This window comes from Polyodon spathula, chromosome 11 (assembly GCF_017654505.1).
Source record: "Polyodon spathula isolate WHYD16114869_AA chromosome 11, ASM1765450v1, whole genome shotgun sequence".
Lineage (NCBI taxonomy): Eukaryota > Metazoa > Chordata > Actinopteri > Acipenseriformes > Polyodontidae > Polyodon > Polyodon spathula.
Window position 1 is genome coordinate 3,721,579 of NC_054544.1, and position 14,556 is coordinate 3,736,134.

Below are 14,556 nucleotides of genomic sequence, written 5' to 3' on the forward strand. Positions count from 1 at the left end.
GCTGTATCAGTAATCCTTGTCTAATTGATGCCCACTGTTGCTTTGCAGGGATCCCGCAGCGCTTCCACCCTGTCAGCTGCTACTCTTGCCTCTTTGGGCGGGTCTTCCTCCCGGAGAGGAAGTGGAGACACCTCGATCTCAGCCGATACAGAAGCCTCAATCCGAGAGATTAAGGTGAGCCAGTCTGCATGTTGGACCCTCGTCCCCCTTCAAAAAGAACAAAAGGACAGTGAAATCTGTCCCTCATTTAAACACCACCGCACATTGTTTTGGATGTTTGTATTCCATTGGAATCAATTTATATTACTGTAGATGCTTTTAACAACTCCCTGAGACCACCCTTAAAAAAAAAAAAAAAAAAAAAAAAAAGATAGATAGATAGATACAATATATCATATTTAAAGTAAATAAAAATAACTGCTTGTTTGCGGTAAACCGACTAAAGTTGGAAGATTAGCTGATTAACCCCTGAAATCTACAAAGTGAAAGTTATGTATTAAACTCTACAGGTTTTAACATGGTCTGTTGAGCCACTGTCTTCCAGTTGAGGATTCAAGCAACTAAATTGTTCCAGGATCAGATGACCTTGTGGACATGTCTGACTTGCACTAGTACCTAGCACCTGTCCAAGCTAGGGTACTGGTTTGTTTTGGCAACAAGCATAAATGAAAACAACAGATGCATCTGGAAACTGTGCTGAGAGAGTGTAATGAGAGTATGAAAACCTGGTCTTTTGAAAGACTGGGGGACCACAGATGTGGAGTCTGAAAACATCTGTCTCGATTCTGAGGGGTTCCAGGGCAGTTAGAACAGGATTAGCTCTGCCATGGGAAACGGTAGTGCGGGTAACAGAGATTTTTCTTTTTGTTGGGAATTCAGTCTGGTTTGGATCATTTTCTTTCATTTTAGGCTGTCAGTGCTGTCTGTCACTTGATCAGCAAATAAGAAAAACAGCTATGGAAATAATAGGGTAAAACTCGATTCAGTTTAGTGAATTCAAAGGCTTGAAATACATTAGCACACATAGTGGGAGTCTGATGCTTGTGGGACGCTGGGGTCCACCAGTATGCCTGAGTGACGATGCTTCCTCATCCCACTCCAGTGCTTTCGTTCACACCCGTTCTCAACCCCCCTTGCTTCTCATCTCAGGATATTCATGAGCTAAAGGACCAGATTCAGGATGTGGAGAGCAGATACATGCAGGGGCTCAAAGAAATGAAGGTACTTGGCGAGTGTGAAGTGGAAACCTAACCCATTTGTTTCCCACAATTAACATGCATGTTTTTCTCTCCATTTGAAGTGTTGGGTGTTTTTTTTGTTTAAATAGCTTTAAACTGTTTACAGGTATGAAACCATGCATGTTTCACTGAAACCAGAAACTCTTTTCCGTGAAGCTTTGAAAAACAGCTTGTGTGTGTGCTTTTTATCTATCTTTTTGTACATAATAAATACATACAGTAGATTATATCATACATACAATTGTAATAAAAAAATGAAATGGCATTAAATTCTTTAACGATTTAGATAAAGCAAAGGCAGAATACTGAATACATGACACAAACAGGTACATGTAATTCTGCTTTTATTCACAATCTCATCTCATTAAATTACTCCAACAGTTTATCCTTCATTTTGAATGTCCTTTAGCTATAACGAACCCCTCGATATAACGAACAAAAGGCTTGGACCCAACAAGTTCGTTATAGCGAGCGTGTACTGTAGTAACAATTAACAGTGCAGTGTCCCATACAAAATAAACTCCTTCCTCCAGCTTCACCTGGTGGTGAATCCAGGATATAAAGGGTTAATGTGAATCCTAGGTTGTCAGCTCACCAAGTGCAGTTAATTACATCTCTGTTTTCAGTGTGTGCTATAGGAAAGGAGCATGCACTGCAGGTAACATACTGCAAATTAACATGCAAATCAAACATGTGTCATATTTTGAAGCATTTTAAACAGGTTGTATTAACCGTTCAACTCAAACTGACCTGTTGTGCAGCAAGCTTTACCTATGTAGGGACATGTCCATTTAAAACAATTTCAGAGTCATCCTTCATGTGCAATTATTAAAAGTGCTTTGGATCGGGGTCCCCGAGTAGCTCATCCAGTTAAAGTGCTGCCGCAGGGAGTGCAGGGTGAGTCACACAGCTTGGACAACACCAGGGGGCGTCGCATTGGCTCTGACGCTCCCGTGGTGGGGGATGGGAAACTGGCAGGCATTGCCTCTCCTCCTTATCGCGCAACAGCGAACCCTTCTGGCCAGACACCAAGCACATTCAGAGTGGATAAACAGCAGGGCTGATCTCTGTTCTCCGGGATCGGTAGCCCGCCCACCTCTGCTCTGTTGCTCGGTGTAAATGCGATTTTGGCTTTAGGCTTGTGAGATCGGAAGACGCTGTGCTGTGTGGGGACTCGCTGCAGTGCGGAGGAAAAACATAATTGGACACTCTAAATAAAAAAATAAATAAATACAAAAATAAAAAGTGCTTTGGTTAATATGTAAATACTGTTGAGTGAACTAATCGTTTGAGTGCATGTAGTGCCAACTTCTGATAACGTCTTTAACGACTTAAAAATAAGCGTATAATAATTCTGATCAATACCAGCCACGCATCTGTTTCTAGAGAAACAGAGCGGTCTGAAGTTTTGCGCTCTTCCAAGGTTGAAAGTTTTTGTGGACTGGGTAGGGATTCTGCTGACTGGGAGTCTCTGTTTCCCTCAGGACTCCCTGGCCGAGGTCGAGGAGAAGTACAGGAAGGCCATGGTGTCCAACGCCCAGCTGGACAACGAGAAGTCCAACTTCATGTTCCAGGTGGACACCATGAAGGACTCTCTGATGGAGCTGGAGGAGCAGCTGGCCGAGACGAGGAGAGAGTTAGACGAGAAGGTCAAGGTGAGGGTGTGAGGGGGTGAGGGGGCGAGTGAGCACTGAGCAGGCTCATCGGCAGCTCCATTCACACAGAACTATACAAATTTCTGTCATGCTAAATTTAGAAATACTATAAAAAAGAAAATGTTTAGTGAAAACGTTTGTCATTGAATTTGTACTGCAGCTTGGTTACAGTGGCTTCCTGCCCATGGGTAGCTTGCAGACACAGTGCACACACAGTACATACTGCAAGGTCAAAGCATTGCAGTGGTGAAGGTATGCATACTGCTGCTAACTCATGAGCCTAATATGAAGTGGAGTGGCTGGGAAACTATGTGTGATAGTAAATTAGTACGCTTTCCTTTTTCAACAGGAACATGAAAGAGAACGACACGCCCACTCTGTGTTGAAATTCCAGTTTAACGAGATGAAAGAAAACCTTAGACAAAGTGAAGAATTGTTAGCTGTGAGTAACTGAATATTCCGTTGCATTATCACGCGTTACTCTTCTAATAAGAACCTGGTATCTCTTTTTTCTTTTCTTTTACATTAATTTCTCTTTCATTATAACCTTACCCTCTTCTCTCTCTTCTTTCTCTTCCTGGCATCTTTCTGTGTGTCAGGAAATTCGGCAGCTGAAACTGAAGCAGGAGAGCTCTGTTAGAGAGGTTTCAGACTTGCAGGAAACCATCGAATGGAAGGATAAAAAGATAGGGGTAAATCACACTGTGTACACTCGTTTAACTTGACTTGCATAAATGAATAATAATAACAGACTAATTATTTAAACTGATATATATCTCCTCATCAATACAACTGTATTCGACTTGCTGTTCTTGATTGCTGAATCTTTGCTGCTCCTCTCCTCTCTTCTTCTCTCCTCTCCTCTCCTCTCCTCTCCTCTCACCCCGCCTCGTGGGGTCGCTCAGGCGTTAGAGAGGCAGAAGGAATATTTTGATGTAATCCGGACTGAGCGTGATGAGCTCAGAGATGAGATTGTCCTGCTCAAGGATGTAATAAAGGTACATGTGCAACAAGAGAGCTCGATCCTACACGCCCTTTACGGGGCTCCCACTGCAGTTCAAAAGCTTTAGTAGCATCTCACTACTCCCCTAAGCGTTATGTTCTATTTTGATTGTGTTTCAGGGAAGGAAATAAGTCCTTGTGTTTCAGACTCAATTAATTTAGCTTCAACCTAGAGTGACTCGCAGTTTAACTTACTCTATCCCTTTTATTTTTTTAAAGAACACATGTTTTTAGTTTTTTGCAACTTGGAAAGTAAGTGAAAGGGTCTTAAAAAAAAAAAAAAAAAAAAAAAAGTTCAAAACAGTTTTTTAAACTATCCATAGCACATTAACTTTTTCACGCAAGAAATATTGAAAATAGCTTAAAAAAATGGGCACAATAAATGTCCCCATATGAGGTTACCATGCCTGAAATAGTTTGTAACAAAGAAAGGCCGTTTAGCCAGCTACCTAGGCAAATATTTGTACTTTATGATGACCGATATGTTCTGAGTCTACCCCTCTTTCATTATTCTGTCTAGAAACATGGGATAGTTCTAGGCGCAGAGCTGACAAGCAATGGAGAAGTGGGCGACGCAGTTCTTGACAGCACAGTCCACACTGACTCTGTGAAACGATCAGCGTCAGACTCCACTCCGGTTCTGCAGACTCCTAGGGATGGGCTGATTGGTGAGGCCATTTTGTGAAACAATTCACAATCCAACCCTTGAGCTTTACAACCAATACATTTTCATAATCAATTAACTGTCATTCACTAACCCTGTGCTTGCACGCAGCATGCTTAAATCTGAAACTAGTCACTTGCCTTTCCTGGGGTTTCTTTTGCCTCTGTATTGTCATTGATTACTTAAACCCAAGCTTTAGAAATACTGGGTCATGTTCAAAAGCGCTAAGTTTACAACAGAGTGACTCGCACCTTCGTTTTTTCTATAGTTCTGTGACAAATGCAAAATAAAAACCATAGAAACTTAGCATTTGTGATAAGTGCTTTGTGATCCATATGGTTTAAACATAATTAAAATACTGGGGTAATCGACCCGGCTTCTCTTGTACTAAACTGGACTGCATTTTACCTGGTATGGATTATATTGGTGTCAGAAGGTTACTACTGAGTAATAAAAACTTTTCACTGATTACTCTCATATAGAAACTCAAGTGTAGTTTTCGGTAAACTGTGTTAAAATATGTGCAGACATGGACTTTATGTATAGGAAATACCCCGTATTCACTAACTTTAATTGTGCAGTGCTGTTTAGAAAGTTACCTGCTTTAGATTGTCAGCAGAAGTTGAACTTCTTATCCTTGTTAGCCTTGATTTCACTTCTCTAATGTGCACCTGTGCCAAGAAGCTACTGCTGTGTTTTCCGCTATTTATCACAAATTGATTCATTTACGGATCAGCTCTCCCTCTCTGTCTCTTTCAATCTGCTGATTTTTGTTCTGTTGTGATTCCAACATTTTTTCTGTGCTCACAGCCGTGGCTAAAAGTGTTTGTGGTTGACCACCTTTCGCGTGGGCCCTTGAACTGTCTTCCAATGGTCTTTTAGGCAAAGCCACGGCGGTGGAGATGAAAATTTCGCTTTTGGCGGATGTTGGAAATAAAGAGATCTTGCAGAGTGCCGGGGACAAGGCTGAAAAGCAGGAGAGCTGGGATGACGATGCTGAGACACAGGAAGGGCATGTCGGTGAAAAAGCACAAGAGAATTTGGCTGAAAATGAACAGTCAGCATCAATGCCTGATGACGACACACTAAATGACCCAGGGGATGTTCAGCAACGGGAGCAGAGTGACATTTCCAGTCAGACCGTAGAGCCTGACAGTACCTTAGGCAGTAATACACTTGCTTGGAGCTCAGTTGATGATGGAGATGACATAAATGAAAATGACATTGACGAGCACAGTCCAGTTCTTGAGCTGACATACAGTGTAGACGATGGAAGTTTAGAGGCCGACAGTCTGATAGCAGAAGGAGAGATCATGAGAGAGAGGGAAACGGAAGCGATTAACAGGGGGGGTGAAGGAGGCAAGGAAGTGGTGCAGGTAATAACAGGACCCGATGATGAGGTGGAAGATGAGACTGAGCAAGCCCTTTCCGATAAAGAAGCTGAAACTACTGAAAAGGGTAATAGTGATGGTCAACAAAGTGTTCAGAGTGCAGAGGAGATGAGAATAGAGGGTGGTGAGACTAAAACCCAAGAAGAAAGCTTAGACAGTAACAAGGAAGAGTGTGCAACAGGGAGTGCTGTCACTGAAAAAGTTTCAGATGAAGAGAATGAACTTGCTCAGGATCCTATAGAAAAGGCTGTTGAGGCTAATTGTATTGGTGAGGAAAGAGTTCAGAAAGCCGACGATACCCATATTGAAGGCAAAGAAATACAAGAGGAGGGTAATGTAAAGCAAGTAATAGAAGAAGCAGAAATCAAAGGCTTGGTAAAAGATGATGTTTTTGGTGACAAGAATGCGCAAAAGGCTGAACATAAAATTGCTCAGAGTCCTCCAGAAAAAAGTGATGAGAATAATTGTACTGGTGAGGAAGGAGTTCAGACTGCCGAGGATACCAATATAGAAGGCAAAGAAACACAAGAGGGAAGCAGAACAAATCTTGAGGGAAGTACAGCAACAGAGGGTGAAGTAAAACAAGCAGCAGAAACAGTAGAGGTTAAAGGGTTGGTAAAAGGTGAAGTTTTGGGTGAGAGGGATGCGATTTATGAGCAGGGAGCAATAGATGAATTGGTGAAGGAAAAGGAGCCAGGTGCAAGTACAGCAAATGAGGAAAAGGCTGAACATGAAATTGCTCCTGGACCTACAGAAAAAGTTGTTGAGGCTAATTGTACTGGTGAGGAAAGAGTGCAGACTGCCGAGGATACCAATATCGAAGGCAATGAAACACAAAAGGAAACCATAGACCGCACAAATGTGAAACAAGTAACAGAAAAAGTAGAGGCTGAAGGTTTGGCAGTGGACAAAGTTTTGGATGAAGAGAAGGTGATTCCTGAGCAAGGAGAAATAGATAAATTAATGGAGAACAAGGAGCCAGGGGCAAGTACAGGATCTGAGGAAAAGGTTGAACATGAAATTGCTCAGGGTCCTACAGAAAAAGTTGAAGAAAAAGTAAATCATGCTGGTGAGGATATAGTTAGGAGTGCTGAGGCTATCCATACAAAAGGAGCACAAGATGAAAACATAGACAGCACAGATATTATGGAAATGACAGTGACAGAAGGTGATGTAAGACAGGTAACAGAAAAAGTAGGGGATGAAAGTTTGGTTCAGTTAGAAAAGACAGGCATTACAGGTGAGTGCCAAGAGGAGTTGGATAGTGATGTAGTGAAGAGCAAAGATGCGAGTTCATGTGAGGCTCAGACGGAGCACGAGGAACAGGAAGGGGTTACCATGGAAACTAAAGCAGAGCAAATAGAAGAACATGAGCATGAATCCGGGGAGATTGAGGATAGTGAAAAGGCCCTACAAAGTATTGCAATTGATGAACCAGAGACTTCATGCAATGACAGCACAGTCATGGAGGAGGTGACTGTGGGATCAAATGTCCAGGCTGGCAATGAGAAAAAAGAATTAGTTTCTTTAGAGCCTGAAACAAAGCAGGAAGAAGAGGTCCTACCAAGAGATACAATGACCCCAACCGTTGTCCATCATGAGCCGGATTCAGAGGACAAAGGTGTAAGTGAGGAAGCCTTACAACACAGATCTGAGGATGAACCAGAAGTTAGTTGTGAAAGTGGCACAACCAACAACAATGTAGAAAGAGTGACTGATGAGAATGACAGTAAAGAAAACTATGGAGATATGACAGCTTCATGTGTTGTACAAGAAGATGACCAAGGAGAAGTCTCAATACCTCTGGAAGATAAGGGTGGAGATATTGAGGAAGTCAAGAATGAGATAGGCAACAGCAGCCAAAAAGATGAAGGAGAAGGACTTAAACAAGACGACTTGAAGAAGGAAGATTCTGAAAAGAAAGTGCAGAGTCAGAAAACAACTGAAGACCAAAACGAAGAAGATAAACTTGAAAATGAAACCAATTTAGAAAGTCACACTGCAGCAGAGCAGAGTGTTGAAGGAATAGCAAATGTTGAAACTGTACAGGAAAATATCATGGATAGGGTCATAGATCAAGGGACTGGAGATGATGTAAAAGAGGAACCTTTGTTTGGTGGAGAGGGTCAAAAAGTAATTTCAGAAGACTACATTGAGATGATTGAAGAAGAAACGAGAACTGTAAACAAGGAATTGAAGGGAACAGAGAGTCGAAACGTAGGGCTAGCGGTTGTTAAAGATGTTGTTGGGTCTAAGAGAGAAACAGTAGCTCAGTTTGAAATCTGTGTGGAGAAAGTAGGTGCTGAACTTGACCACCAAGACAATTTAGATGAAAAAATACACCCTAAGAACCTTGAAACAGTTGGCACTGTCACAGAAGATAGTAAACCCAGTGAAAACTCTGAACTGTTACCAGCAGACAAAGTGGCTTCACAAAGTACCGTACAAGTAGAGACCCTTAAAGATGAGAAAATCAATCAAGGTCTTGAGCCAGCAGTCACAGTGGCAGATAATATCAAATCAGAATGCATGTTCCCTAATGGCAGTGAGCAGGAGAAAACTGATGTTAGCAAAGAGACAGCTGAAACAGTCATTCAGCAAACTACAGCTGATTTAAGCGGATGTGCTATATCGGAGGAAATGGATATTGCTGAGAAGAAAGTCGATGCATTTCATTTGGAGAAAGAAAGAGAGAGTAAAGACCAGCAGCCTCAACATGAACACCAAGACGAGGCCCAGGAAGTGAAGCAAGAGGAAGCGGTAGAAGAAAAGAGTGTGGAAAAAGTAGAGAACATTCCTGACGACATCCAAGAACAAGAGCAAGTACCTGCTAAAGAGGAAAAGCAGGATGAGACACAGCTCACACAAAAGGAAGTTCAAGAGGAGAAAGGTGAGACAGAGAAGGAGGAAGAAAAGGACAATGAGGAAGATGAGGAAGGAGAGTCATTCGACTTTGATGATGAAGTGGGACAGGATTTGGAAGAGTCGGATCAGAAAGTTTGCCTAGAAGATCCACTTAAGCAGAAACAGACACAGCAACAGGGTGCTGAAACAAACGATAGTAGTCCTGTGACCAAGACTGGTAGTCAAGATAAAGAACAAAGAAGTGAGAAGGGAGATGCAGATCAGCTTAAAACTAACGATTCAGAAAGTGAAAAGACAGGGGGAGAGCAAAACCAAAAGGAATTGGAGGAGGTTTGTTCTTCTGGTAGTCAGGAAAGTGTGAAGGAGTCGGGAGAGAGAGGGCAGCAGGGTGAGGACGGGACAGAGCAAGGAAACATAGGGAGGGGGCTCGAGAAGGAGCTGGGAGAGAGTATAAAAAGGCGAAGTATGTTTGAAGACAGTGTAGGGGAATCCGTGGGGCAGAAGCCAGACAGCGCACAGGGTAAGGAGGATAGCAATTCAGGAAGTACTGAGGATCTTGGAAAGCAAGATGCAGCCAAGGGGAGTAAGAAAGGAAAGGGGAAAAATAAGGATGAGTGTCAGATATCATGAAAAGTGTTTTAATGCAGACTACTCCAAAGTGGGACAAGTGGGACAAATTAATTGGATAATCTTGTGCCAGTATAACCCAATTCTCGGCTAATGTTTGATGTAAAACCGACAATGTTTAACTTCATTATGGCATGAGAACATCCAGTTATTTCAATACTAAAATGTAATTTGGTCTACTATAAAGAACCTTACAAATCAGAAAAAGTACCTGCTGATGATACAATTTAAGGTTTACTTTTATTTTGATGTTTACTGTATTTCAATGTGAACTTAAATCTCTATCAAGTAGAAAGCTGTGTATTAGTTCAGAGTTCATTACATTTGAATTACAGATGCTTATACAGTGGTACACACAAGATTGTGCGAGAACAGGACACTTTGTGTTAATCACTGTTTTATTACAGTATGTGATCTTGGTTCCAACTTGCCCCTCTTCAGAGTTCTCACGAGGAAATAGTTTACTAAACTTGCGGCTTTTGAAAAAGTTCACAGTTTAGCAAGAAGTTTGATTACTGTACATTCACCCAATTACATAATTACTAATCTGGTTTGTTAATATGCTGTACTTGGTGAAGATCCTTACTGTGGAATCTGTAAACTGTGGGATTCAGTGTTATAATGAAGAGGGTAGTGCATTAGTCAGGATGCAGAGAGTTTTTAATTTAAGTAAAGGGCTGCTCAGACTGTTTCAGAGATTACCAGTTACTATGTAAAAGCTTCCTGTATAAAAAGAAATGTCCTTGGTATTTGTGCTTATTCTACTGTATATCAACTATTTATTTTCAGAGAAGATGTATTCTGTTTAGAGTATAGTTATACATAAGAAAATAAATTGCAATTCCAAAAAAGGAAGACTGTGATTTATTTAATTTTCTTTTCTTTGTGGTTATTGACTAGATACATTAACAGTGTATCTTAACTGTTTTCTAATAGCACTTTGTCATGTATTAAGTGAGTTTTGGATTGGATATTGAAAGTAATAACTGCAATGTTGGTATTTTGACACTGTAAACTGCAGTGCTGTAAAGAGGTTATTTTGCAGTCAATACAGGTCTGTTTGTTCTTCAGTGTTATTGAAGTTACATTTGACTGAGGTATTTTTGTTGTGCATAAATACTTCCATGTATGTTTTTATGGTGTTTTTAGGGTGTGTATTAAAGTGAGACGCTGATTAAAAAAACAAACCTTGCTTATAGGTAACAAAATATCGATAAAAACGGACATTAAGTCGGACATTGGCAAAATCTAGTGTCATTTACGGTTCACTTTTGATTTTGATTTTTTTTATAGAATCCTAAAATAAAATATTTGCATTTTATTTGTCACTTTCTGTACCCGTATCACACCTCCGTTGAAGTCATTGGCAAGAATTTACAGGCAGATACATTAGGGTATATTCTGTGGGCTTCGTGCAACTTAATTCTGTGCTACATATTGCTTGTTTTGTAACATTTGACAGTTTTTGTTTCCCAAAATGAATGAAGATGCTTTGCATTTTTCAGTGTGTCTTGATAAGTGTGTATTTTACATGATTCATTGTACACATAACTGAGCCAAACATTTTATAAGAACTGCTGTCAGCTGTTGCTCTTGCCACACACACAGACGTAGTAGTGCTGGGAGGAATTTGTTTTTATCATGGTTTTTTACTCGTTCTACATTTTAGATCACTTTATCACTGTAGGAAAACAAACATTTAAAGTAACAAGCAAGTTTGCTCGGCTGGTGAAGTTTTTGCCCTTTTAATTTTGATTGAGTGTTTTAAAGTTTTAACAGAGAAGCACTTCCCGTAACAATGAGCTACCGGGAGGCTTTCTTGACAAGGGTTTGAGGTTTAATTATGGCACACTTTTGGTATAACTGAAAATTTTATACCAGCCAAAATTTGGCAGATTGCTACCTTGGGGGATTTTGTCGGTTTTTGAATTGCCGTTTTTCACTTCGCACGTTCACAAAGAAATGGCACAGTATTGCCTTTATGCTTTTAATTATTTCAAGCAAATTGGCTTCACCAGTGACTGCCATTCTCATATTCACTTTGACACCCGACACATTCTTTCCATTGCCCAGTGTTTTTCTCTTTTTATTTTATTTTAATTGACAGTTTTTTATTGTTGTTTTTATTATAGCATGTGTACTTTTTAAAGTACAAATAGGTCAAAATGCCATTTAAATAGTTCTCAATAATTCTGAAAGGATCTGCAGAGCTCTGTTACTTTACCATACAGCAAGTGGAGTCGACAGAGTTAAGGGTCACATTTTCACATGATTTCCCAAGTCCAGGAAGCAAAAGAAAAAGCAAGAGCAACAGAGAAGAAAATAAATAAATGGATTTGTTGCTAGACTTTTAAACACAGTAAATCAATAAAAAAAATGTGTCCAGTCCTGCAGTATGCAATACCACGTCAGGCTGGATTGCAAATGTATGTCAATAAAATTATGCTAGCCAGTGAAACTAAAAAATGTTGTTTCGTAAATCCAGAACACACAAAGCTGTGAAAGGAATGCATCTTCAATGTAAAAACACAAAAAGACAGCAAATTGGTATTTAGTGCTAGACGGTGAAAAGCATTAGCTCTCCGGTAAATTCTGCACAGCTCCATGCAGGTAACTAGCATACTAATGCTTTATAAATAAGTGTGGTTAACTTGTGCACAAGGTGTTTTGTAATTGCAATGATTGAGCGACAGTGTTATTAACATGCAAATAAGATTTTGTGTTCCAGCTTTGTCTCCCATCGTAGTGTATTTGCATGCTAACCAAGTAGAAGATATTAAAGGTCATTTGCATGCAGCAGGCAGACGATGAACTAAATTCCCTCCATGCATCCTCCTCCTCCTCTTTCTCTCCCTATGGTATGTGCCATTAAACCTCATTTACTAACCTGAACTTTCTCTCCTGAGTGCAGCAGGGCTGGGGACAGGCCCTAAGTAACCAACAAGATGTCACATCCTTTTACTTGTTGTTTTCCATATTTTAGGACCAGTTCAACAAAAGGGCCAATGAAACTGTCGGCTGTATCCTTATCTACGGTAGCAAAGCCGAGCCTTTTGAAAACGATGATATGGGTTGTGGTTATAAAACTGCTGTTAATTTATGTATTTCATTATTTTTTGTCTTCAGTCAAGCCCCTATTGTGCCCATGTGCTTCCTTTCCAAGGATGTAGAGTAGAAGATTACACATAGAGATACAGCGATCCAGGGGCAACTGAAACTCAGTTTCTATGAGGAAATATGTAAATACAAATATGTATTGTTGTGGAGACAAAGAAGTGTGTGGAGCACACAGAAAGGGTTCAAGTGTCTTCAGCAGGGTTACGTGTGGGATTACACAGCTACAATACCACCCAACACTCCTCTAACAACTAGAAATACCTCCCTCTAACAAATGCTTAACAGTTTTTTACTTGACGTCTCTATGATACTTCATCGCCATTAATACAATTATACCTGTCTTGTTTTCTCTCAGAAATTCGACTCAGAAAATTGGTTGATGAAAAAGAGAGCTTGCTGGAGCAGGTACATTTTGATATTTGTCATGCATTTGGTTACTTTACCATATCTTGTGATCTTAGTGTAATGTTACACCTATCACCTGGGACAGTCTTCATGAACCCTTGCCCCATTTGTAGAGCAGTAGACACTGTAGTAAATACACAACATGCATGGTTCTGAATAAAGACAAATCAAACCACACCATGCTTGCTCCTTAACTGTGTGCCGTCCTCTCCACACCATGTTTGCCCCTTGGCTATGTGCCGTCCTCTCCACACCATGCTTGCTCCTTGGCTATGTGCCGTCCTCTCCACACCATGCTTGCCCCTTGGCTATGTGCCATCCTCTGCATGTCATATTTCTTGCTTTTCAGATCAGGAAATTGAAAATCCAGTTGGACGACAAGAGGAAAAATGTCAATGTGGAAAGCATGGTCTCTGAAGAGGAGGTGCTGGAGAACGGCACTGACGTGCACGTGATGGATCTACAGAGTAAGACGTGCACATTCTGAGATACTGGACATTACTGTTCATTAAAGGAGTGTTAGGCAGGACTATAACATCAGTTTTCATAGTTGTGTTTTTTTTACTGTAACTTAAGTTTCTCAAGTACACTATAAACACTCTTCTTTTAATAACTTCCTGTCCTGAAGGTCGAGGAAGCTGTAGCAACCTTTAATCTATTGCATTGTATTTCAGTTACCTACAAATAATAGTCAAGCATGCAATAAAACACAGAACATATGGAAATCAACAAACGGTATATGAACTGTGAATATGAGAGAGAACAGTGTTTAATATTAAACTGTCTTCTACTATTCCCCAGGAGATTCTAACAGGCAAATTAGTGACCTCAAATTTAAACTAGTTAAATCAGAACAAGAAGTAACAACTTTGGAACAAAACGTAAGTATCTCAGTGTTTGTGAATAGAGGAAGTGTGCAAGTGTGCAGACTTATTTGTTTGCTTTGCAAAGTGTTTAAGTCTTTTCTTGTTTAATTCAGGTAATACGATTGGAAGGTCAGGTTACTCGCTACAAAAGTGCTTCAGAAAACGCTGAGAAGGTGGAAGATGATCTCAAAGCTGAGAAGCGCAAGCTGCAAAGAGAGGTAACTTGAACTATTTGATGTGCTGCTAACTTACTAGCCATAGAAAAGCTTCACCGCAGGTAACACAATTTTAAACCAAATAAGTTGGAATGGATGCAATGGTTTCTTTAGTTTGTGCAGATTTTAGATAAGAGGAAGACATCCTGCCATACCCAATTCATTTAGTGTAATTGCATTGCCCCTCTAGTCGCATTGCTTAATGTTCACTTTGAAACAGGCTGTCAGATACGTAGCATATGTAGGTGTGAAATGAGCAGCTAATTCACTGTTCTCCTCTCTTCTCAGCTTCGTACTGCACTGGATAAAATCGACGAGCTGGAAGTAGGAAACAGCCACCTCGTGAAGCGCCTGGAGAAGATGAAGGCAAACAGAAGCGCCCTGATGTCCCAGCAATAATCATACAAGATGCACACAAAAAAAAATCACAGGCCGACGACTGATTGAATATCATACAGGACATTCATTTTTGCTTCACTGTACCATGCACTATAAAAAAAAAAAAAAAAGG

General features: G+C 40.5%; 1 protein-coding gene across 27 annotated transcripts in view; it reads left to right on the forward strand.

The window, feature by feature from the left end:
- LOC121322717 (leucine-rich repeat flightless-interacting protein 2-like) overlaps positions 1 to 14,556 on the forward strand; it is a 63,861-nt gene extending 49,305 nt beyond the window's left edge. For 18 of the 27 annotated variants that reach the window (XM_041262931.1, XM_041262937.1, XM_041262933.1 and 15 more), the window contains 8 exons: positions 49 to 174; positions 1,150 to 1,221; positions 2,723 to 2,893; positions 3,243 to 3,335; positions 3,493 to 3,585; positions 3,799 to 3,891; positions 4,416 to 4,563; positions 5,442 to 12,222. In XM_041262931.1, the coding sequence (XP_041118865.1) occupies positions 49 to 174; positions 1,150 to 1,221; positions 2,723 to 2,893; positions 3,243 to 3,335; positions 3,493 to 3,585; positions 3,799 to 3,891; positions 4,416 to 4,563; positions 5,442 to 9,445 (4,800 nt within the window). In that variant the 3' untranslated portion in view covers positions 9,446 to 12,222. Of the gene's footprint in view, positions 1 to 48; positions 175 to 1,149; positions 1,222 to 2,722; positions 2,894 to 3,242; positions 3,336 to 3,492; positions 3,586 to 3,798; positions 3,892 to 4,415; positions 4,564 to 5,441; positions 12,223 to 12,914; positions 12,965 to 13,313; positions 13,432 to 13,765; positions 13,846 to 13,943; positions 14,049 to 14,333 lie in introns of those variants that run through there. The other 9 variants (XM_041262936.1, XM_041262944.1, XM_041262951.1 and 6 more) reach the window with 4 other exon arrangements.